The 24,241-nt window shown below is 45.0% G+C and overlaps 1 protein-coding gene across 1 annotated transcript in view; it reads left to right on the top strand.

The window, feature by feature from the left end:
- The window catches only part of LOC144095679 (neuropeptide SIFamide receptor-like), a 110,011-nt gene extending 86,072 nt beyond the window's left edge, over nt 1–23,939 (top strand). Inside the window, exons 3-4 of the mRNA XM_077629346.1 lie at nt 9,870–9,969; nt 20,119–23,939. Of these exons, the coding sequence (XP_077485472.1) occupies nt 9,870–9,969; nt 20,119–20,887 (869 nt within the window). The 3' untranslated portion in view covers nt 20,888–23,939. The remainder of the gene's footprint in view (nt 1–9,869; nt 9,970–20,118) is intronic.
- Nucleotides 23,940–24,241: the final 302 nt, after the last annotated feature.

The following is a 24,241-nucleotide window of genomic DNA, read 5'->3' as shown; positions in this document are numbered from 1 at the left end:
TAAAAGAGAAGAAACCTACTGCAGATATCTAACGGGCTGTCAACTGACCTGGTAGATATTCTGGAACTGCTTCTGACACACTGGTTTATATTACTATCTACCTTTGCATGTGATATTGAAGAATAGAAAATTAAATTAAATTAATGTCGAAATGAGTTTCATTTTCTCAGATGGAAATGGCTGCTAAATTAACGCCAAATTGTCCCCACAGATGTCTAACCTTAAAAACTGCGCTCGTCTCATCCTCTAACGCGACCTTAGCGTAATCTGGCAATGAGCGGACGGTGCCTGCGCGCTGCCTATGCAATGTCTCCACAACGTCTCCTGGAAGGGTCCAATGTCGCGCCAAGAGCCATACGCAGAAACAAGCACTGCGGCTCGGATCCGAGCAGGGAAAACCATGTTACAGTAGCGTAAACGGCTCTCGGGCGAGTCTCCACAGGATAAGATAGCTGCACTGCCACCCACGTTTGTTGTCGGTGTCTGGAACAAGAGACTACGCCATCGCACTCTCTTGATTAGCCGGTGACGGGACCGAATTGTGCGAACACCAATTCACTGCAACGTTCCCCCGGCAGCCATTCAAAAGGTCCTACTGCTCCGCCCGATTCACGTGTCCGGTTTCGGGAACTGTCGCTACGAGCGGGCTTCTGTGTGACGCGCCAACGCTGCGGTGGTCTGTCGTGCACCGATGCACCATTCCCTTTTGTAAACAACTCGCAGAGAGCTGCCTGATTCGTGTACAGTCGCACCACTCAAGAAGGAGCATCGGCGTGTTATGAAGACAGCCGCGATATGAGTTACAAGAAGAGGGCTTTCCACCCATGTTCCTAAAACTCCCTGTTCATAAGTAGTCTCGAATCGTCTCCAGTCTCGAATCGTCTCCAGGCTTACGAGACGGCGGTGTGGACAGCTGGGCGAAGAAAGGCGCTGTAGCTCTGGCTTGGTCGTTTTCTCACTTCAGTACGATGGACTCACTTCAATAGGTTCGTAATTGTTTACAGAGCTCGTTTAGTTCAGCAGTTCAGAAAACTGCAGCGCTAGAACAGTTAGAGAAACGAGCAGTAATTGGATTTCATGAAACAAAAGCATTGAAAACTATTACATTGAAGCGTTCCAATATATATAAAGTCAAAATAAGTGCCTTCAGCACATTAGGAGAGCTCCCATTTAAGCCCTGGTTATCCACATGCAGACGGCATTCTTTGAGCCCGTCCCAAAATAAAAAGGCAGTTTAATTCTCCACCCGTAAAGAAACCGCTAGAGTTCTCACAAAACAACCTCATTAATTTGCGCCCAGGTCAGAGGTAACACAAGTGGAAAGTAAAAAGTGGCAGCTTTCTTTTTCTTTGTCGAAACACGTTAAAAAAATCCAGAGGACCAAAATTAATTCGGGGCCCTCCATTACGGCGTCTTTCATGTGTCACCTGCAGCTTCGGGACGTGAAACCCTGCATACCATACCACCAGTGATTGGCCGCGCGCGTTAGGTACACGTGTAGGAGGGCTACTTTAGATTCGCTGTGAAGTTTTCGTTCGTTCAGTTATTTTCGGCAGGCGGAGCTTAGAAGCCATTCTTCGGACGGGAAAAAGACCTGATTGTCGTTTTTGTGTTAGCGCGTCGCACATCATGACGCAAGGAAACTAGAGTAAGCAATCCGCGCTATCCGTTCATAGACCAGCAGTTATAGAAGCTCAACTGAACTAGTCTTTAGCCCCACTGCCAAAGCGGCGTCTGTATATAGTGTAAAACTGCGAAGTGAATCTATCTCCTTTTTTGTGGCAGAAGAAGCAGCCATTGGTTGCGATAAGGATCGCGGCTAAGTTCAAGAATGTACCGCAGCACTGTCATAAATACATATGTAAGCGAACGTCTGCATTCTGGACAGGAGTTACGCTCTTTGTCATTCTTTAGACTCAGCTCCTCAAAGGAATCAATATTCAATGATACAACTTCACTGATGATGCTCAACGCTGCGGACGCTGGGGCTGGCGTCAGCACAACGCATGCTTCCAAGCCGCCGAATGTGCACACCCGGGGCCGTATTTTGTAGGCTTCATTTTGCTTCGCTTTTTTATGAATCTTCATCATTGGTAGCGGCTGCCTCTGACATCAGTGCTAGTAGCCGGAAGGCAATGTCGTTTGCCGGCTCCCTAATCAAAGTTAGGGCTAAGTAATGGCAAAGGAAAAGAAAGAAAACGAAAGGCTAACAAACTACGCGCCCTGTTGGCTACTATACGAGTACGTTGTGACTATGGCTGGGTCCGGAACAGCGACAATTGCGGATAACTAATAATAGTACAATAACAAGATTAGTTATGCTGAGAATTTTTTTTTTAAATCTTCGCAGCTTTATAGAAAATGATACTGATGGTCCCCTGCATGCTGCTTTCAGTGAGTGTTTGTGGGGCTCGGCGGACGCAAAATGACGTGATAGCAGCCACTGTTGTGCGCCTAGGTAGCCATATTGTGTTAATTATCTGTTTAAATATTCATTTTTGCAGCATGTTGCAATTGCAGTCTTGACGGCTCTATTGAATAGCGACTAATCCTATGTACACAACATGTCTAAGCGCAACGGGTACTGATATATTCATCACTAGATTCCCGGCTTTTTCTCAGCGTGCGCTACGGTGCGGCGCATGCCGAGCTCACGTACAGTCCCGAAATGCGGTGCGCAAAAACTGAGAAGTGATTGATGAATATATCAAGACCTATTGTACTCATGCAATTCTGTGAATTAGATTAGTCTGAAATTACTAAAATCTTTAAAGCTGCAATTGAAATATTCAAGAGAAAGTGAATAATTATAGTTAATTAACAGCGCTTTATAAATCAGTCGGACAACCATGAGCGCTATCTCGTTACCTTGTGTTCCTCGAGCCCAACACTCACTATGTGAATGCAGCATCCACATGAACATGAGTGCAATCTGTTTACACGCGGAAACGATTTTTAAAACTTCATTGTGTGACTAGTGCTTCGCTTCAACTTCGTTAGAAAGATGAAGACGAAGGAAAAAACACGGCATTTCGAGGAGCGCAGTTTGCGCTCGTCCGTGCGATGCGTGTTTCATGCATTGTCTTCGTCTTTGTCGTACAGTTGAAACTAAGCTCTAAAACGAATAAACCAACCCAAGAGGTCTTTTCGGAGGATATAATCAAGATGGGGCCAGTGAGGAAGTGTACATGATGTCGAATTGACTTTTGTAAATCTTCCGCTGAACACCAGTCCGAGTTCCCTCAAAGCAGTTGTGGAACTCAGAACCGCATTCTTTGAAGAGCACAGACATAATAAAAGCTGCATCTACAGGGCAAACTTGCTGGGACAGTAGGTGCTCGTGTTAAAAGATAGCTAGCGCATCTGGTCGCGTTAATAAGCTGACATTGGTGCGATGCGGGGTTTTTGCGGCTTCTTCCAACACCATTGGAGTCATTCCTTAACAGAGCTGAACATCGAACGCGTGTTCGTATAACACGGAACCGCATCTGCGTTTAAGCACACATCTGACAGAAAGGCACCATGCTACTATTGTCCCATATGAGACCGAATTAATGCGTGTGTGTGTGCATGTGTGTGAACGTGCGTGTGTGCTTACGTGCATGTGTGTCACTCTGTGTGCGTGCGTGCGTCCGTGCGTGAGTGTGTGTGTGTGAGTGAGGTGTGTGTGTGTGTGTGTGAAAGTGGAACCTGCCAGCTCGGCGGGATGTTGTCCAATTTCCGTGGTTTCCTGCATAGCGCTCATAATGAAAAAATTGGTCTCGTTACTTGCAAACAACTTTCTGACAAAGTTAAAGGCCTTGCCTTCGCAACAGTGCGGATTTATTGCAGACCTGTTGCACTGAGATTATGATTTCGGGGTGCTGCTTTTAGCATTTTACAAAGTTACCTAGCAGGACACAGTTTGTCCCTGCAAAAATGATGAGAGGTTCCTTGTTTCAACTTGCTCAGGCGGTTGTCCAGGTCTCTATTATGTCGCCTCTGTTATTTAAAATACATGTTCACGAATCACCCTCATCTGTCACAGTTAGTCGCTTATTCCAGTATGCAGACGGCACTGTTTTATCGCTCCACTCTAACTACTAACAGGCGCTGGATATTTTATAAACCGATGTTATTAATGTTGCAGACTGGCTATCCTGTAATAAACTAAACTTGAATGCATCGGGAACTAACCTTGTCTGCTTTAGGAACCCATGAAAACATTTAGTGCTGTCGCGTCCATTGTATATCCACGATTCTGATAGTAAAACTAACTGCCACTGCGCTCCTACTGCCTATGAAGATTTATATGAAATGTTTAGGAGGGAAGGGTGCACTTTCTAGGAACCAGCATAAGTGTCTGAGAGTGGTGCCTGCCTCGTTTATAATAGTCGTACTGTCTGCTACAACACCGCATTCTCAGGTTTGAATTCATTGTCTCTGTCGTTGTACATGTCTTCTTATTACACCTTTTTTGTTTCCACAGCAGGCTGGTAGCACATTTGCTCAAATGAGTTTAAAGCGAATAACTTAAACACGCCTTTCCGCAATGCGCGTAAATTTCTAATAGCCGTAACATTTACACGATACGGCAGAACGACCCGCGAATACAAAGTCTGTCTGTCTGTTGTTGCCAGGAAGAAAGAAAAGGAAGATGCACAGGCCTGCTCACTGGCTCAAGACGAGCCACAATCGCTACCACGTGCAGATATAAGGAGAGTTGAAAGATGGGATAGAAATACAGGATAGTAAAGACTCGCTAAAGACAAGGCCGATCCCGGAGGTAGTGCAATACCGCGCCAACCGGTGGCGGAAGTGACGAAAACTTCAAACTCTCCGCCACATTTCCAAAAATACGTCCAATTGGACCTGTAACAGATATTCTACGAGGTCCGGACATTCGCTCTAATACTAAGTGCCATATGTTTTCAACAGCCTCCCATACGATGTTTTGCGCCAGAATACTTTACCAGGTCTCAAAAAGTAACTCAAAGGCTTAAATACGCATGAAATATAAATTCACTGCCGTTCCTCCTCCATGTCTGCATACTTTACATCGGGAACCATTTCGTTTTCAGTGTTAGGTAATTTCTCCCTATTGTCGTCAAACATGGCATGTGTTAAGAGCAGAGCCTTGTCAACAGGTCCTTCGGCGACTTTGGCAGGCTCGGACCCGAATTTGTACAAAAATGTCAATAAAGTTATCATTATTATTATTAATATTATTATTATTATTATTATTATTATTATTATTATTATTATTATTATTATTATTATTATTATTATTATTATTATTATTATTATTATTATTATTATTATTATTATTATTATTATTATTATTATTATTATTATTATTATTATTATTATCGTTTAATTCTTATTGCCTTCATGAGGATATTTCGAAAACTCGCTGTCCTCGTTTAAGTTTGCACTTGGCAGCGTTCGATTCTGAGCCGTCTCTAACTTATTACGTGCAACTTTGCCTTTCTAGCACATTGCTTTCACTTAGTTTGTGGATTTCTTCTGTATATTTTTGCTGTTTTCTTATTTAATGTCACTTTTATGTGTTTTCGTTGATCTCTTTACTCTAGAAGCGGTGTTTTGCGTTTTGTTGTTCATATCGCGTTTGTTGACTGTATTTCTGCTGTATGTGTGGATCAGCCTTTTTACTAAAAGGTCGCTTTTTTTTTATTTTCTTGTGGATGTTGTTCATGTGATATCTTTCTGTAAATAATTATTTTGAGGGCATTCATTCGGTAGAGACGTTCTTTACTGACATCCTTTTTTTGTGTTATTTCATTTTTGTACTGCCTGTAATATTTATGTGCACTTTTTTATTTTGTCTTTAAACCTGCAGTGCCAAGAGCGCATGATTATTCCTGCACACGTAAATAAAGCTAGATTGAGTGACTAATTGGTTGCCCTCGACTCTTTTACTCTAGCTCAGTTTGCACCGCGTCTTGGTATTCCTGCAAAACTTCTTTCTGAGTTGTGCTGGGTTTTATAGAGCATAAGCAGCTTAGGCTATCATGCGCCAAACGCAAGGTTTAAAAGGTCTGTTGTGTTATATGGTCTAAAAATTTTAACGTGTGCCGTTTGGTTCACACATTTGCTTCCTTTAGAAGCCTAAAAACAAAGGATAAATCCATAGGGACCGTTTCACCTAAGAACAACGTTATGTGAAAAGGACGTTTCCGGAACTTTCAGATCTCCAGTGGAAACCGAGCGCCTAAATATTTGACGATTAATATCGCCTTGAGCAGTGACTATTCTGTCCTCGTCAGCTATGCCTCTCATAATTTACAAAGCACGTTCCTCTTCCTTCAGGATGTTGGGCCGGCGACATAGTCGCCTTCAACTGAAAACATCGCGTACAGTACTCTTTGAGGGACGAGGAAGTTGACGGCGGTGCTGAACTAAGACATGCACGCGTTCATATAGAATGCCATTACTTTCTCTAGCGGTGACAAACCGTCAAGAATGGCAGGACACCACTTGTTCACTTCTTTTCCAATAGATTTTCTCATCCATACTGTCGGCCACAGAACGGTTCAAGACAGGCGGGTTACGAGAAACAGATGATGCTTGGAATCCTGGGGTGGAACGGGGCTATTATTTTCGGAGCACCGAATCTGCCATAAAACACTGCGTTCGGAAGACAGCCCGGCGAAGAGCGGGGTAAGAAAATCGTTTGTCACCCGTGCGTTTTCATTTTGTTATCGAATAGAAGACAGTGCGATTGTTGTCAGGACTGCAGCGTCATGCCGGCAGATGTAACACAACACACACAGTAAGGAGCGCGTCCACGGGGAAGATTCATTGGGATCTTCCATGTGCGCTAAAAGCGTGTAGCATGAGTGTTGGCGCATGTACTTGTCCCGGAAACAAAGTCATGGCGGTTGGTCACAAAGCTGCTTTTGATATATATGAGAGCGGGTTTTCGATTTCAACTCTCTGAGTTTAATATCTTGGAGGCTTCTAGTTTCCTATCCCACGCGATGTTATGTGCTGGTGAAGCGGCCTGGTAATGGCTTTCAATCACGTTATAGGTATTGACATCTGCACTATCCGCAAATTAATGTTAAAAGCACAGCGCCCAATCCGCGGCAAAGAATCATTTCCATGGGATCTACGGGCTAATATACATAGTAATGGGAGAGCATGGAGTCGATTCACGCACAGGCGTATTATGAAAAGGCTGAAGCTTCGGCATATACTGAGAGGTGTAGTATAACTGGTGGGAAAAGGACACAAAATCTATTGATTCGCACAGAAAAAAGAACAAAGTTATTCACAAAATAGCATGACTAGTGCGTTTCTTTGGCACCAACGTAATTCGATCTCCAGGGTTGTAGAGCAGCACTAATTCCGTTAAAACGCAAGATATATTTTTTGGCCTTGGTCATCAAATATGCAGAATTAGGTTTTCAAAGCTACACGCTTGAATTGATGAAACTACCAGAATTTTAATCATTACCAGCAGTCAGGCGATGCTTGCTCCTAACTATGTGAATTCCATGAAGGCATTTGGCTGACTTGAAATGCTTTTGTGTTAGATGTTAGAGCGTGCGATTGCCGTATATAAAATTTTTATGAAGATGCACATTCACTGAATGAATCGTTTGCACTCATTTCCAGAATAGTAATATCAAGCGCTTTCGTAAAGTTAGCCACAGCCTTCGACACACAGGTCTTTTCTTGCAGCTCGTTGTTCCATAAAATATGGAAATCGATAATTCAAAATTCTCACGTTCTAGCACTTTCTGATCAACCTGCCAAATCATACGTGGTGCCGCAGCAAACCTTGCACTTAGCAAAGTTCTCAGGAGAACAGTTGTCCGATTGCCTATTTCCAAAACTATCATGCGTTTAGTTGGCTTCGTGAGGTTTTTCATATGCTGATTGCGAAGGGCAGGTGAATATCATTGACCCAAACTTGTCGCGGTTAACAACGTGGCCGCTGTCCCCTACGATGTCTAAGCATAAATATTAAAGCTTTAAGAAGTATTATCGCTTCTCGACGTATTATCAAGCTCCGAACGCATTTCAAGAGGGAAAATCATCATACTGGCAACAAGGTGCGTGTTCTCTACCATGTCCCATGGCGAACCAATGGTGAAAATCTTGTTGGCTGTATCAGGACCGCTGCATTTTCAGCTTTGTTGGTCACCAATGGCGCTATTAAATGCAAATCACAAAACTTGAAGAGGGACACGCTTCGATAATCTATAATCTCATGGAGTCCCCAGTAATGTTTATATCGAATTCTTTCCAAGAAATCTTTTCAATCCAGACGATTCTTAATGCGCAGAGCGTGCCATCGCAGCATACAGGCGTATGAATCTGTCAGGACAGTGGGATGTAATCATTCACACGGTATTCACCTTTTGGCACAGTTGTAAGGGAATGAGAATGTGTGCTATAAGCAGCGCTTTTGCGTTCGCCTTGAGTTAAGTGTCGCTCTCTCTATGTGAGCTTCCAGGAAGCCGTGAATCCACGCTCCTTTTCTTAAACGACAATAAAGTCACAGTAGACCCTGAAGTTCAGATGAAAACCAAATGCGCGATATTATTTATTGTTTAGAAAGCAGCAGTGCATGTGTATTAAACTGTGCAAGCGCAACAGTGTAAGTGATCATTCTTCTGCAGATTGTGATATGCAGGTCATGTAGAGCTAAGAGACTCGCCAACTTGTTCTGCGTACTTTGCGAGAATCCCACCCTCTACATTGACTTCCGAGAGGGCAGTTCGCGAACTGCCTTTGAAGCGTGGAAGTGAGAGTTCTATGCTGTTTGCATGACCACTGCCTGCCTGCTTCGTCGCGAGCGTTTTAAATCCACTTGGCAAGCTTTCGCTTCTAGAATGCCGCGGCGTGGTTATCTTGTGTCTTAGCGAAAGACTGACACGGCAGTTGCAAAGCGGTAGAGTAGCTGGCATTAAACTGCACAAAACATTGTGCATTGTTTTTCTTCGAACCAGCCCAAAATACCTTTCGACAAGTTTGACTCTTTGAAGCTACCACAGCGCATCATTTGTCGTCCAGGGACTCCGAATTGCGAGTGAAAGTAGTTTTTCTACCCTGAAACCAATTATCATTTGTCATTTTATGTGGACCAGTTTGCATAATGGCAGAGCCTGTTTCAAAAAGTTCTGTTCAGGGTTCGGCAAAGCTTTGTTACGTAAACAGTAGGAAGCTGCTACAGAAAGTTTATCATGCTTCGATTTGGTACTACGAATGAATACGGGTTCATACTACTTCGGCGTCAGAAGTGCTTGTCAAAAATGGAATGCGATATACTGTGTTTTCGTTTGTGCGGGAGGAGGAGGAGGGAGAAGAGGATAGGCAGCGAGGTTAAAGGGCCTTAAGAGGACGAAGAAGAAGGTTAAAGAGAGAGATCCTACGCATAAAAGATCACACAGCGTAATGCCAAATATCCTCGAGCACGTCTGCAGTCTTATTTTCGCTTGTTTTAATATTGGTGCAGTGCTTTATTTGTCGAGCCGTATTTACCTTCCACACTCTTGCGCGCTATTAAGTTCAGCGCTGTGAGCTTTTAGGGTTAACAGCATTTACAGTTCCTTCTTTTTGAACCATGCGCGATTTAACGTCAAATGTAGTTTTTAATGCAAAACCCTGTATTGTTTTTGTAGTGAACACAGTGCCCCTAAAGAAGTGATATGTGATTACCTTGATAACGACAAAAACTGGGGTATTGCGGCATTACACGTTTTGCGCAGTGAAGAAACCTGCCAGGCTCACTGTACGGTACTGTAAGCTAAAACAATATAGCAACCTCTTGTTTTCGCTCGTACGCACATTCAAAATGCTGCGGACTCTACGAAAAGCAGTGCCGTACTGACTTGTCTTCATTTTTTTTCTCTTTTCAGCTTGGCTCCTGGGTCTCTTTGTTTGCAAGAGCGTCTCGTATCTACAAGGAGTTTCCGTTTGCGCTTCTGTCAACACTCTGATGGCCATTTCAATTGACAGGTAAGATGAACCTTTTTCATTCTCCTTTTTTTTACTACTGACAGGCGACTTTTCTTGCCGGAGAAGTGGTTTGTCTTCAGCTTGACAGTTCTCAGTTTTGGAAAAACTCTTTCAAATGAAAAATATAACGCCCGCAGAAAATAAACAATAATGGCGCGAACTTTTGACGACCACCTTGAAAAGAAGTTAGTATAGCGCCGAAGAAGAAAGCGTATTTGCTCCTGTCGCTGCCCTGGTAGCGCTGGGTGGGTGTCGAGTGTTGGCATCAGATCTCGAGCAAGTGCCTCTTTTTGCTGAAGGGTCGCGCACAGAAAAATGGTCTCGAGAGTGAACTGTTTCGTGCAGGAACGCAATTGCCAGGGCCCCCTGTTCAAGCGCTGAAGTTTAATACTAAATTAAGCTTGCTGACAGCCCGAAAACGGCAGCACGAACGCAAGCACCGGGCACGCACAGTGTTCGTGTTCCTGCTGTCCATTTCGCGCTGCGGCCAAGCATAGCGTGAACAACCAACTCGCCCGAACCTGTCCCTTTGTTACCAGAACTCAACCTTCGCCATGCTTGAAGAGAAAGGTTGTTACAGTAGCTTCCAGGAGGCCCGTTCTGCGCATGCCAGCCGTAGCCTAGCGACGGAGACGTGTCGCAACCTTTCTAAATTTATTATCATTATTTTTTGCTCTGCGCTCAAGGCTGTGCGCTCGGCCGGTCGTCGGCGAAGTGGGTATTTTGTGCGTGCCTTGGCGGCTACGCCCTATGAGGCGGTTTAAAAATCCTAGTATTTCCTCGTTTCTTATTGTTGGCATACGCAACCCAATAAATCCGATGCAGAATGCGCACAAAGTTAGAAGTCAGCCGTAAGGAAATTGTGAGCAACCTCAAGAGGGAAACTACATCGGCGGCAGTCAGCGCAACGTAGCGATATATGTCGGATGGAAAGGGACGCGCAGACCAGCACGCTTCATATGCATGTGCTGAAAGAACGTAAGGGTTCGAAAAAGCTGGCTGCACAGGGCCTTACCCTTCTTTTTCAAGCCCGGGAAAGTTTGTCCGTCGTGGGAAGAGAAATGATGGAAGTAAAAAAATAGCTGATATTTGGAGACCAACAAATGTAGTTCCCCGCGCAAGAAATGTGTATCAAATTTTATTTGTTATTTATTTTTTTATTTGTTTTATTTATAGATACCGCGATCTAGTACAGACAATTGCAGGGTGGGGTTCTTTTAAGACGTTTTTTTTTTCAAAATTAATGTACATCTGCCATTTGTTGCACCACGCAACCACCTTCGCTAGGTCATTGTTTAGACGCACCTGTTCGTCAACTGAACACACCACTTGATACGAAATACAGTCATCCGCGTAACACTTTACGCGGACTGAAATATCTGCCTCAATGTTATAAATAAACAATAAAAATAAGACTGGTCCCAAAACGGATCCCTGGGGGACGCCAGACATAACTCGGACACTGCCAGAAGAAATATTGTTTAGAGTGACGAATTAACACCTGGTCGAGAGGTAAGCTGTAATCCAAGTAAGGATCCGGTCGTTTTTAATATAATAACTTAATTTATGAATTAGTTTGTTATGTGACACCTTATCAAATGCTTTGCGAAAATCCATGAATATTGCGGCTGTTTGCTTTCCCTGATTAATAGACTGAGCAAAGTCATGCACAGTTTCAACTAACTGTGTACTTGTAGAAAACCCACGCCTGAAACCATGTTGAAAATCGGTAAGTACTTTGTGCTCTTCCAAAAAGCCTAAAATATGTTTATGAATTATATGTTCTCAAAATTTTACATAAGGTCGACGTTAGAGATATAGGTCGGGGATTCTCGATGTGGGTTTTTTTTTCCGGTTTTGTGTAGAGGTTTAATCGCGGCTGGTCCTCCAGTCATCCGGTAAAGAACCATCATGTAAAGATCTGGTGAATATTACTGTCATGAACTTTGCGCACCACTCCGCATAGCGCTTCAATAAAGTGTTTTGTATGTTATCGGGACCTCGTGATTTTTTAAGATCAAGGTTCAAAAACAAGTTAAAAACACCAGTCTCTGAAATTACAGCATCAGAAATGGCAGGGAGTTCTGCAGAAAAGTTGGGCAGACAACCGTTCTCCTCTGTGAATACGAAGTGAAAGAATTTACGGCGCCTGGATGATAGCGTGCAAAGCAAACCATTGTGCAGTTTTGCACAGCATTTTAGCACAAAACTGAGCCACGGCGGCACAACAATTGTGTACCCAAACGCTGTTGACCTTTTGTCACTCAGTTTTGGAGCATGGCCGCCTAAGCTGCAATATGCACTCGACCATGAAATGTTAGCGACTGTTGTTGAATTAGCGCACAAGGTGCTATATTATTAGCTGGTTGTTACAGGGTAGACAAGTATAGCTGTGCTCAAATTTTCACAGTTTTTCATAACGGTGGATTTCTCTTGTACTGAAGAAATGTTCTTTAGAACATTCGCGGCTGCTGGTAATTTTTAATTATTTTGCGCGATCGCTGTCATCCTCCCGCTTTTGCTAGCAGAACAAGTTTTAGCTCATTAGAAAGATAAATATATTTACATTTCAACAGAGTGAGTTTCTAATAGCGATAATTGTTGGTACGAGTGCACTGAAAAAAAAAATTCTTTTAAATTCTTCTAGAGAAACGGTTGATCATATTAAACTAAAACGCCCCGGCAGCCGTAGCAGCTGCATAGATAACTTCTCCAGTATGTGTTCTTAATACTCAGAAAGAATTTGGCCATGATTGTGAGAGTAAAGCAAAAATATTTGTGCGATTCAATTTATTTGGCTTCCACGAAGCTGATGTTCCATGTCGCAATGAAAAACTGCGAATGTTATCCAGGTGGATAAATTCGTTTTGATTAAGTGAAAGGCGCAGTACCAATTTCACATCTCGGTGGGCACCTACCTCAACCACGCTGTGAGGAAAGGGAGGAAGGAGGCAGTGAAAGAAGGAAGAGAGAAAGTGGGAGTTCCAGGGCCTCTATAGCAAAGTCGTCAGTCGTTCTTTGATAACCTTTTTTATGTCTTTCAGCGCCCACTGCATTCTCCAAACAACACGCGGAGCAAGGGCGTCAAATGGTAGCGGAAAATCATTTACTGCCGTGAACAAAACAAGAAAGGAAACACAGCTCGAATGGACGCAGTAGGCTTACGAATTTCAAACATTTTGGGGGGAACGCTCGCAGGGGCCGCGCGGGAACAGGCGCAATGCCGCTCACGTTCTTTGCTCATCGCCGAGTTTAAGTTCGTCCTCTGTGAGGTGCCAGTGACTGGTGCCAGAGGAAGGCCGGAAAGGACGCTGTGAACCGGCGATCAGAGGTGTCACATTTTTATGGGGAGCGCAGATCTGGCCGGCTGTGCCGCTTCGGGCCCAAGGGCTTGTAACGGTGCAAGCCTTCACCGAAAATGAACGAAGAGAATATGAAAGAAGCGTTTGCATGGGTAATCTTCCAGTGTTTAGTTTAGTTGGTAGAGCGACTGCTGAGTGGTATTCCTGGGTTCGATTGCCGGAACACAACAATTTTTTTTTTTACTGTGCAAGCAGTAATTGGGCGAAAATTCCGGCGGGTGTCTCTGCGTGGCCTCCTAGTGACCTCCGGCGACTACAGCAAGCCGAGCGCGAGAGCTACTTCCCGACGAGAGGCGCGAGGGAGGCGGGCGCAGAGACGGCCCCAAGCGAGTGGCGAGCGCGAAGCGCATGGCAAAATATGCATAATGAAAGAAATCTAAAAGCTCGAAAAGTCATTAGTGAGCCATACAGACAGACAAAGCAAAGCGAATGTAAATGCAGCAAATGTAAAGCGCAAAATCATGAGCCAGCCATAAAAGTCAGCCAAAGTGAAGCGAAATCAATTGGCACAACTTTCAGGCAATAGGACAGGACAAACGGGAAAAGCAAGCAACAAATGGAAACGAATCAGGTCGACGAGTATCAAGTGGAAAAGCACCATTCTAAAAGTTCATTTTGCTTGCGCAGTTTATCACATCAGACCTTCTCAGCGTCTCTGAGTTTCCGTCAAGGCTGTACAACTTTCTTACAGCCGTGTGGCTGCGCTAGGGTGAATGCTACTGGGAATGAGGCGATTGAAAGGGATACCAAACACATTAAATGTGTAAGCTTCTCCGACGCAACATTTTAATCTCTCAAGTTTTATCTATAAGCGGGCTCTACACCTCTCCCGGTGACTAGCTTAAGCTACACGCACCGCAACTGCCACAAAAATGGCTCGAGTAATCAGCACCAACCACGCTTCAGAGCGGTCTCTTCACCTTGCGTTGTTAAGCTTGTTCTTTCCTTTTTCGTTGCAATCTTCCCGCGAACATGCTGCTCGCTTGAGTCGCGAGTCAACACAATACCTCCACTTGTTTGCGGTCTTTCCAACATCCTGTCCGAACGTTTCCACATCTGAGTCAAGAGCAGCGCCCACCATCTTCCCTCAACGCCGCATCTTTGGTACATAAGCAGCGTCTTCTGGTTCTCTTAACATCAAGCATGAGCATGTGGATACTAAGACTGAAAGGACACAGCAGATGACAAGGGACATTTGCACTCGCGAAATGCTCAAAATGTAAAGATAATGATAGTGAAAGAAGCAGCGCTACCGGATAGGCAAACGCAAGTAAAACAGGCAACCACTCTGCGCTGAGAACAATGCCTGTTTGCTTTGCGCTGGAGTTTCCTGGTGCGGTTTCTGGGCTACCGAGTTCTTTGCCCGGAGTCTTGGCGGGGCTGCGGGATCGGGGCGGGCGGTCCGTTTGTTTCGACCCGTCCGCTTACAAGTCGGAGGCGCCTGGTCCTGTTTATTCGCCGAGCTCGGTGGGTAAACAAAGCTCAGTGGGCCATCTGGCCCGACCTGTTTATTCCACCACCTCGGTCGGCCAGAGTTTCACTCGCGGACCAGTTTCCCCGCACGTGGAGCAACGGCGCACCGCGCAGCAGCGCAATCCCGCGGTTGAAGATAGAATTCTGTCCTACAACGTCTCCCTCATTGTTCGCCTCCTTTTTTCAACCTTTCCTCCTATTGCCTGGGGGAAAGAGCGCTCTTCTCAGAGCAACGATCAGTCTTGGAAAGTTCTGTGTTACTTCGTGTCTTGGCGTGCGTTGCCCTTTTTTTCTTTACCTTCGCCAGACGGTTCCCTTGCACTTCAAAGAGAATTTCAAGACAACCCGTCTGCGTCGACTTGACACTGACATATCCAGTGTCGCGTCTGAGCGGCTCTCTCGTAATCTATACCGCACTGTATTTGCTTTCTCTCTCTTCTTTTTTGCTCTGCGTTCTTTTCTGCGGGTACCGCTTGTAACTGCGGGCGAGGACAGATCGCGCACCGTTCCCTTGCGCGCGGTAGGTTTTCGCAATTGCTGGTTATGTTGCAACAGAAGTGATTGCCCGCGAGTACCGCGTTTCATTGATTCGGGCAAATTTTTTGCCATAATCCCTGTCAACGTACCTTTCTGTTCGACGTTGCCGCAGCATTTCCAAAAGAAGCGTCTCAAGTTTTCCCGAGAACGGCGTTTTTTATCCCACTTTTCAGCACACGTCTTTTGCTAAGCGAAAGGGTGTTGCGCAAAAAAGAGTAGTGGTGCCATACTCGGTCTCACAACTTACTGGCCCTGCAGTGAAGACTGCAGCCCGCGCTAGCTAATCAGGGAGGTGATTTTTTATGCCTTTTGTGGGTTAGATGTACACGTGAATGGGCGGCTGTTTTTGGTGCCGCGAAGCGGCAAAATAGTCATTGCCGAAGATGTGGTGTGATCATGTGCCGAACAGTTCTTGAGCGCGAGATGATTTGTCAGTTCGGCCTCTGGACACTCTCCTTGGCTTCCACTTCTTTGCTAACTAATTCTAGGAAGGAGCTTGCGTGTCTTCTGTATGTACCAAGGGGCATGTTTCGTGCTTTTTTCTGCATTCTTTTGTTTGTTTGCTTTGATACCTTAGCCAGCGACTTGCTTTTTTATTTTTACAAATCGTGAAGGCTCAAAGGATGTTATACAGAGGTTTTGTAAAAAAAAACGGCTATACGTTAGGTCTAAATGAAAAGAGAGAGAAATATTGAAGTCCCATTTGAAAAAAGTTCTTAAATATAGATCTTAATGACGATATAGACCAGTGCATATACCAGTTGTGGCCGTTCCAGTCTTCTCAAAGATCTGCCAGACAGGATTCCAAAAAGAACTTTTTCCAGCAAAATTGAACACCAACTTTGCCCCGTTATGTCAGTACGTGACGACAGGGGCGACGGCTATGAATGAATATTTTCTTGTTACGCTAGTTTGCGAAGGAATACTGTCTGAGGAGACTTGGAAGCGATAATTCATGCTAGCTAACTGGGTTGTTAGCTGACCTCATGTGCGGTGGCCTCTGATGCTAATGGCACGAATGAAGAGAAAAACGAATCGTTATGAAACAGCGTCCATGTACAGCAGTTAGCCAAATAATGTGCGTGTTGCATGGTAACGTTATGTTCACAGAGCCATCATCATATTCACACAGCATACAAATTTCCCATCCGAAGTAACTTCGTGGTTTCGTAGTTACAGGCATGAACCATTTAATATGGCGTTCATCTAATGCGTAAAAAATGTCACCGGAAACCTGTGTGGCCGCGTAAGCACTGCGCATTCGAAGTGTTGAAAAATCAAACGTACTATATCTGCCACGCGTGCAGGAAATATTCCCAGGGGCTGCACCAGGAGCATATTTCCTCATAACAGAAGCGAGCAGGTTACATAATAGCAAGGGGATCAGATAGAGACGTCCTTTGTTGTATTTGCTGGGTGTATACGAGAAGTATCATTGGCTTGAGACTAAAAGTTAAGCACAGAACTCCTTTTCCGACAGGATTGTTTTAACCGTCACGTCTAGAGATTAATTTCAACGACTGATAGGAAACACAGTCCTGGAAGCCAAGATGAGAAAAAAACTGCAAAAAAGATACTGAAAAATTGGAAGTCAGGGTCGAACAAGAACATGTGCTTTTGCCGAGTTGTTGGCACGTAAAGATATGGCAAAATAAAATTGATGTGAAGCACAATAAAGGCTTAAAATGCATTTGACACACGCTCCTGAGTGATAAATAGCGCGTGATTTGCACCCCTCAAATATAAAGTTATATATCTATTTCATTCTGTCCCCACACAGCTATACAGCGTTCCCGACGAATGTCGAAGCGTGGCGGGATAACTGAGGAAAATGCAGCGAGCATTACAAAGGAAAGGGATTGGTGTGACCTTGAGGACATAGCGGAGTGTCAGGAGTAGCAAAGCAAACCCAACCTGGCGAGATCGCAGCGAATATTAAGACGAAGATTTGCATGAGCAGGGCATATAATTTGGAGAGCAAATAACCGACGATCTACTACCGTAACGAGGCAAATGTAAATGTTATTACTGTAGACGGAGAATAATGTAGAGGGGTGAGGTGAAGGGGCGAGAGGGATCTTTCCAATTGTCAGAAGTACGAAACTCTCAGGAACCCTTTGACCATAGCAGAAAAAACCCGGGGAAGCGCGCATGCTGAGGTTACTTGTTATTAAAAATACAATTATTGACAGAGTTAGTGAGACAGTAAGAATATGAGGGTGTACGCAATTCTGCAGCGTTTTCTGCAAGTTTCTAAAAAAAAGCGATTTTCGTTTAGTGTTGCGGTGGCATAAATGGAAAATTACAATCTTCAGCGCTGTCCTTCGAAGGAATGGAAAACATGTTTTCGAGATCCAAAATTGAGTTGGCTCGTTCCTGGCTCGCCAGGGAAGCGCCTGAAACAGCAAACAAGGAGTGGCGAGCAGGTAAACTGCAGAGTGTGAAAATAACTTCGTCGTTCTATGTAAGGCCGCCATGCTCAAATTAGAATATAACTTTGGAACACCGGGACGCACAATTGATGGGATTCATTTTTCTTTCGCAAGAACAGCTAATGTACTTTGTTTCACGTTTTCCGAATGCACTTAAGTGTTTCACTGAGCGCACAGTTACGCAGTTTCGAAGCAAGCAACTGCGGTTATTTTTGCCCTTCGTATTGTATAACACGACGGCACGGCCACGCTACCCTCGAAGACTGCCAGTAACCTAAAATAACAGACTAAAATTGTGTAAATATAATTGTTATCTTGTACCGTCCGTGGTTCAGGAACAGTCTTTTGCTTTTTTCATGATTCCATCAGCTCAAGGGAAGCACTGTAATTATCAGGGGCCGAATTTCGAGTTTGTGTCGTAATAGTAAGCGTCATAATCTGCCGCAGCGGCCCCACCTGATTGGTCGAAACACCGGAAGCGGATGTCGGTTTGGTTTCGACTGCGAGCGGCGGCAGGATGTCACTGCGTTGCGGTTGCCGCAGCGAAACGTCCAGCGGCACTATTGCTCTTTGCCGAGAAATGGAACGCGACCAATGCGAAAGAAAAATCCAGCCACAAGTTTAGTTCCGCATCGGATTCCTTTTGTAAAGGGTAATATCAGAGCTGCTTTATTTACCAAATGGACTTCAACAAAAAGAAACAATATTTCAGATACTGTTTGCTGGACCGTAAAGGCCGGGGGTGTATTTAAGAAGAAAATATTGTACGCAACTACGCATGGCTTTTCAGCGACAGAAGGCGGCCGCTGCAGCCGTCGATCGTTGATGATTAATAAAAGGCAGCTAGCTTGTTCGCACGCCATGGCGTTTTACATTTATCTTGAGGGTAAAAGGATAGGGAGAGGAAAATTTGTGTCATGCACTCAATCGCAGCACAATGCGCGCTCCGTGCCGTGCTGAAGCAAGACACCGTGACGACTTGCCGTCTGCAACATCGCTGAACATAAGTTGGTGCTGTGATCGGACGGTTGCGCACACGGTAATTTATTTTATTTATACATACTGCAGGCCGTGAGGCCCAAGCAGGAGTGGATTACAGAAACATATCACAAGTCGAGCAATAATACCGAAATGCAAACAGAACACGAACATGTTTTAATTCCTTTTATGCATTCACTGCGAGAACCACGAGATGCTGTGTTTAGGTTTTTAATTTTTCTGCAGCAAGTAAATAAAAGGGATGAGCTAAAAAAATCTTCTTGCTGTGTTTCTCTTCATATATGCGTTGGGAGACTTCGCAGACGAAGTTTTCGTAGCTTCGCCATGGTACGAAGTGCACGCATGCCCGCACTGACGCCCGAAAACTAACTTGCAAGCTAACTCGCGAGCTTAATGCAGAACCACACCACCGCGGCTGTCGAGAACACCCCCGTTTGCCGCCCGGAGTTACACCGATAGAAACGCCGTAAGAATGCCGCATATGGCATGCTAAACGCGTCGGTGTAGTAGCGCGCCGCTGGCAACTGACCATCCGTGCATATGAGCGGTTTCACGCGGCGCTGCCAAGCATTATATGCGATCATGATGCAGGACGCTTCCACAGCTAATAGAGAGTTCTAGAATAGGAAATGCACGTTTGCGTGCAGTAAACTACAGTAAACGCAAGCGTTCTGCGGGAAATTATGGTCGATGTTACATCATTTCACGTACGCAAACGAGATGACTCCAGTGATAGTGGCGCCATCCGGTTTGAATAAAGAGAACAATTTCTACAACAAGCCGGTGCTCGTTAGTCCTAGGAGCTACCGAATCGCCCAACGAAATTAAAGCAGGCCAAATTTATCGTCCGTCTAATTTTTTACAGGCAAGATAAGACTTATCGAAAACCCCGTATTCGGTCTATTACCAGTTCACGTGCCGAAAAACGCAGTAACACCGATGAGTTCCCTTCGAAGCGAGAGGCTCCGCTCGAGAGCGCGCCGCCATGTCCGCCGTCCTTGAGCAGCTTACGCTATGTTTTACGTCACCGTCCAGTTTCTTCGACCCTTTTCGGTGCATCCGAGCCACCACATCCGCTTCCGGCGTTTCGACCAATCAGGTGTGGCCACTGCGGCACATTATGACGCTTTTTTATTATGACACAAACTCGGAATACGGACCCAGGTCCTTTTCCCACTGGACGTGCAGAGAGGGGTGAATTTCAACCAAGTGCTCCAAGTGCGGCTTACAGTTCAAGCGAAACTGTCTCTTCTTCTGTGAAGCCGTTCTGCGAACGCATTCGCAAATGTTGAATCGAGCGTATGATGCCCCTAATGCAGCGCTCTCTTTCGGCTTCTCCTTTACAGGTACTACGCCATCTGCTACCCCATGAAACGGCAGATCAGCCTGCGGGCGTGTCGCGTCGTGATCGCCGTCATCTGGGCGTTCAGCTTGACCATCACGCTGCCGTGGACCTTCTTCTTCCGGCTCATGCCCATGCTGACCGAGAGCGAGACAACGCTGCAGGTGTGCCGCGAAGACTGGCCCACCGAAGGCATGGGAGTGCTCTACTTCGTCGTGGCCAACCTGGTCCTGTGCTATCTGCTCCCTCTATGCGTTATCACCCTTTGCTACGTGTTCATCTGGCTCAAGGTGTGGCGCCGACGGCCCCCTGGCGAGGCGCACGACTTCGCCGTCGAAAACATCATCCAGCGCTCCAAGATCAAGGTGGCCAAGATGCTGCTCGTGGTGGTCGTGGTCTTCGCCATTTCCTGGCTGCCCCTGTACGCTATATTCGCTCGGCTGAAGATTGGGGAGCCGCTGGCAGACGGCAGTCTTGAGCAGTCGCTCATCGAGGTGGCCGCGCCGGTGGCCCAGTGGCTGGGGGCTTCAAACAGCTGCATCAACCCCATCCTGTACGCCTTTTTCAACAGCAAGTTTCGCATGGGCTTCAAGTCTATCCTGTTCCGACGTCAATGCTGCTGCTGGTGCTGTTGTGACGGGGCCAGTGGTGGCCGTCGCCGTTCCGCCGCAAGTGCCGCGCGCCACGAGCTCTCCTGCAACCGGCCCTCCAGCGTGCGGACTTCGCAAGCTGTGGCTCGCAGAAAGGACTCCCGCCTCTCGGACGTGTTTTGACTGTGACGACGACGAAGAGCCGTACCCGATATCGGTGCAGTCTTAAGGAGACAAAACTTCACTGTGTCGCACACGCGGAATGATAGAGGCGCAAAGCGCGATATGTCTTCAAGAAATCGGCAGAGAGCAGTTTTATTACCTGCTGCTCTTTTATGACAGCCTCATATCCAGTGTTTGTAATGTTGAGATATCATGGAACGTGCACTGTGGAGCACTGCAGGAAGCGCGTGATGTGGTAATGGTTCTCCCGTAAATGTTCGCGCCTGTCGTGTTACCATCACTGTGTCAGGTACTTCTATAGTAAGCAGAACAACAGCGCAACTCCCGCTCCCGCTGTCTAAATTAATGCACATTATCTCGAAGACGTTGTTCTAAGCCAAGTGTGGTTGCTCACTTCATGCTGTCCATGTGCATAGCACGAAGCGTCTCTCTGTATATAGCTTCTGAAAGATTGCCCTCACAATAGTTTGGTGCTCTGAACGATCAAATTCTGCTTTAAAAATGCTCACTGAAATCGCATTCTTGCCCCGTTAATTAACCAGGTGCGAGTGTACAGTTATGTTATGGACCAGTGAAACAGTTTATAAAAACTGAGAGAAAACTTCAAGAAAACTGGAGAAATATGCGATTCATGCTGACAAATGCACACAGGAAAAAGAAGCTTCAATTTCAGGAGCCTCTCCACAATGGCCGCCTCAAGAAAGGTGCCAGTGCAAACAAGATCAACTAAAGTTCGTCATGTGTCTTTATATGTTTATTAATGCAAAATTCCCGAGCATAAGACTGGCACTTGCGGTCACAAAAATTCGTAAACAGTATGGAGACCATTACATTGCTACCAGGCTAACAAAAGTATATGCTACAGCAGTCTGCATTCACGATAGGAGGCTGGATGATGAGCGTCACAAGGAAGTGAGCCCCAGAAAGCTTCTCTGTGGCACTTTCTCGAGGTTTACCTTTAAATGCTAGGAGTAGCAGCACTTGACAATCTAAAACACTTACAGCGAGGATTGTTGGGTATACCTATGTCCACCGTTGGTTAGAAAAGCGCCCGAACATAGATTCTCGTCGGTATACTGATGCGCTTATTATATATACGTGACTATGATTTTTAATCAGAGCATTTATGTTCCGTTCTAAGAACGCTTCACGTACTCCCTATATTGGAGGTCCAGCTGTCCCCTTTTCTTTAGCCGGAGAGCTGGCGTAGCGGCTGTAGGATGAAATTAGAAATTTATTCGGTATTCCTTCAGTGAAAAATATTGCTTGGTGAATTTATAGGAAGGCTGTGATAAAAGGTGTCGTGACTGAGCCAAGTTGGAAACCTAAGCCACTTGACTGCTATTACAATGCAGGTACGCAAACTCGGTGCGAAACTCCGTTCGCGCTTGCAGCACACAAACATTTTCACTTATCTTGTTTTGAGTTCTAGGTCACAGTCATTATCACAAATTTCATCTTCCGTGCTCTGCCACTGCGTAGGCTTCCCTGCAGCTTTCACCTTGTCAGTACCTATGTAATTTTCTCCATTTCATCGTTTCCTTTTTAGTGCTTACGCGTCTCTTTCTCCTCCTATGGGGTGCTCGAAGACAACTAAGCTTATCACAGGCAGAATGGTGTTCACTGGTTGTATGAAAGCCAGTGAAATCCTCTTCCGCCATTGTCTTTCTTTGGTGTGAGTAAGCCTTTGCCATCATCTTAGATCACCTGCAAAGCAACATGCGCCTGATAAGTACAAGGCTTAGCTCTGCAGATATATTAAGCTTGTTTTCGCAACGGCACTTAAGTGTTGGCAAAATGATTACCTTAATAATAGTCCCTTTAATAACGAAAGCTAGAAAGTCACCATATTCCCTGCCAGTGATTGTACCTTTGGCGCGAAATTCTCCGTTCCCCACCCCAGCAGAACCTCACAGAATTTATCGCGATTTCTTGCCTAATGTTGCTTGGCTTTCGAAAATATGACGCGTTAGGCTGTTAAGCACTAAGATTTGCAAATAGCATTTTCCTAAACCTAATATAGTAACGTGAATGTAATGAGGGCTAATAGGCTGCGCAGATTAACTTCAAAACTCACTCACTAGAGCACACTGAGGTTCTAGAAGCAGTAAATCGAAATAATATATCACTTCTCTGATTGCACTAACATAACATTAAAGAGCGGTGAAATAGATCGGACACAAACGTTCGAGACAAAAAACTAAATTAAATACAACATAAGCTGAAATTTATTCATATGTTTAAATAAAATTGTTCCATGAATTTTCGCGTTTTCGCATGTTTAGTTGTAGCGCTGCTGTTAGCGAGTTAAGCACCCAGACAGAAAAAATGAGACAAAAACACGTCCAAATTATATCGACACTTTCAGATGCAACTAAAATTGGACAAAGAGCAAAAAGGCAGGCGTCTTTATCAAGCTAAGATTTTTGTTCGGGCCAGAGCGTCTCGGAACAAGAATTTGTTATCCACTAAAAAAGAAAGAAGCAAATTTTCTACTCTCTCCATACCTTGTAGCACAAATACTTCGCAGCGTTAGAGAGATGGCAGCTCACAGCAGCTAACCAGGGTGCGAATTCTCTCGTTTGTGCACTAATCAGTGAAATTGGCTGTAACTTCCGCTCTCTCGTTCCCGGCCATTGCTATCGGCCAGCATACACACGCGTCCCGACCAATCACACCTGTTTGCGCTTCTTCTGCAGGAAAAGCAACAAGGAAATGTTGGCTGTGAATATATTATGCGCCCCACTTCTGTATGCTAAAGGGTCCATAACATTCTATTCTGCTGCCTGCCTCCCCGTGGGCACACATACTGGTATGGATGATAATTTTGGTGCCGCGCATTTATTAATGAGCTAGCATTTGAAGCCCCACCGTGCATAAAGAAAGTGTCCGACGTACGTTGGTGTAGTGTATTTTGTACATTTTTCATCTGCCAGCTGTCACTTCATGCAGGCGGCAAAGGGGAGAGATGGCAATCTCTCCTCTCCACTTTCTGATGAGAGGAGAGAGAGGCCGAGAGGTGGCTACAGGAAAAGAACCCTCCCCACCCCCCAAAAAAAAATCTCTGTAAAATTGATAATGACCACGAGTGACTTAACAAAAGTATAAATTAATAAGAATGACACAGTAAATAGAAATGACTAAGCATGTCTCAGCAAAAATCGAAATTTCTACAAATAACTCAGCAAAGAACACCGCAAAATGGCTCAGTAGTTTGCTCTGCAAAGTTGTAAAAGGGAAATTTCTTGAACAAAGAAATACATCGAAAAGTATGTAATAAAAATGGGGAGAAAATAAGTAAGTGTAAGAGATGCAATTAAAGGCAAGGAGAATGCCTAGTGCTAGCGCATTGTT

Source organism: Amblyomma americanum, chromosome 1 (assembly GCF_052857255.1).
Source record: "Amblyomma americanum isolate KBUSLIRL-KWMA chromosome 1, ASM5285725v1, whole genome shotgun sequence".
Taxonomy (NCBI): domain Eukaryota; kingdom Metazoa; phylum Arthropoda; class Arachnida; order Ixodida; family Ixodidae; genus Amblyomma; species Amblyomma americanum.
This window is presented reverse-complemented; position numbering and strand designations above follow the sequence as displayed.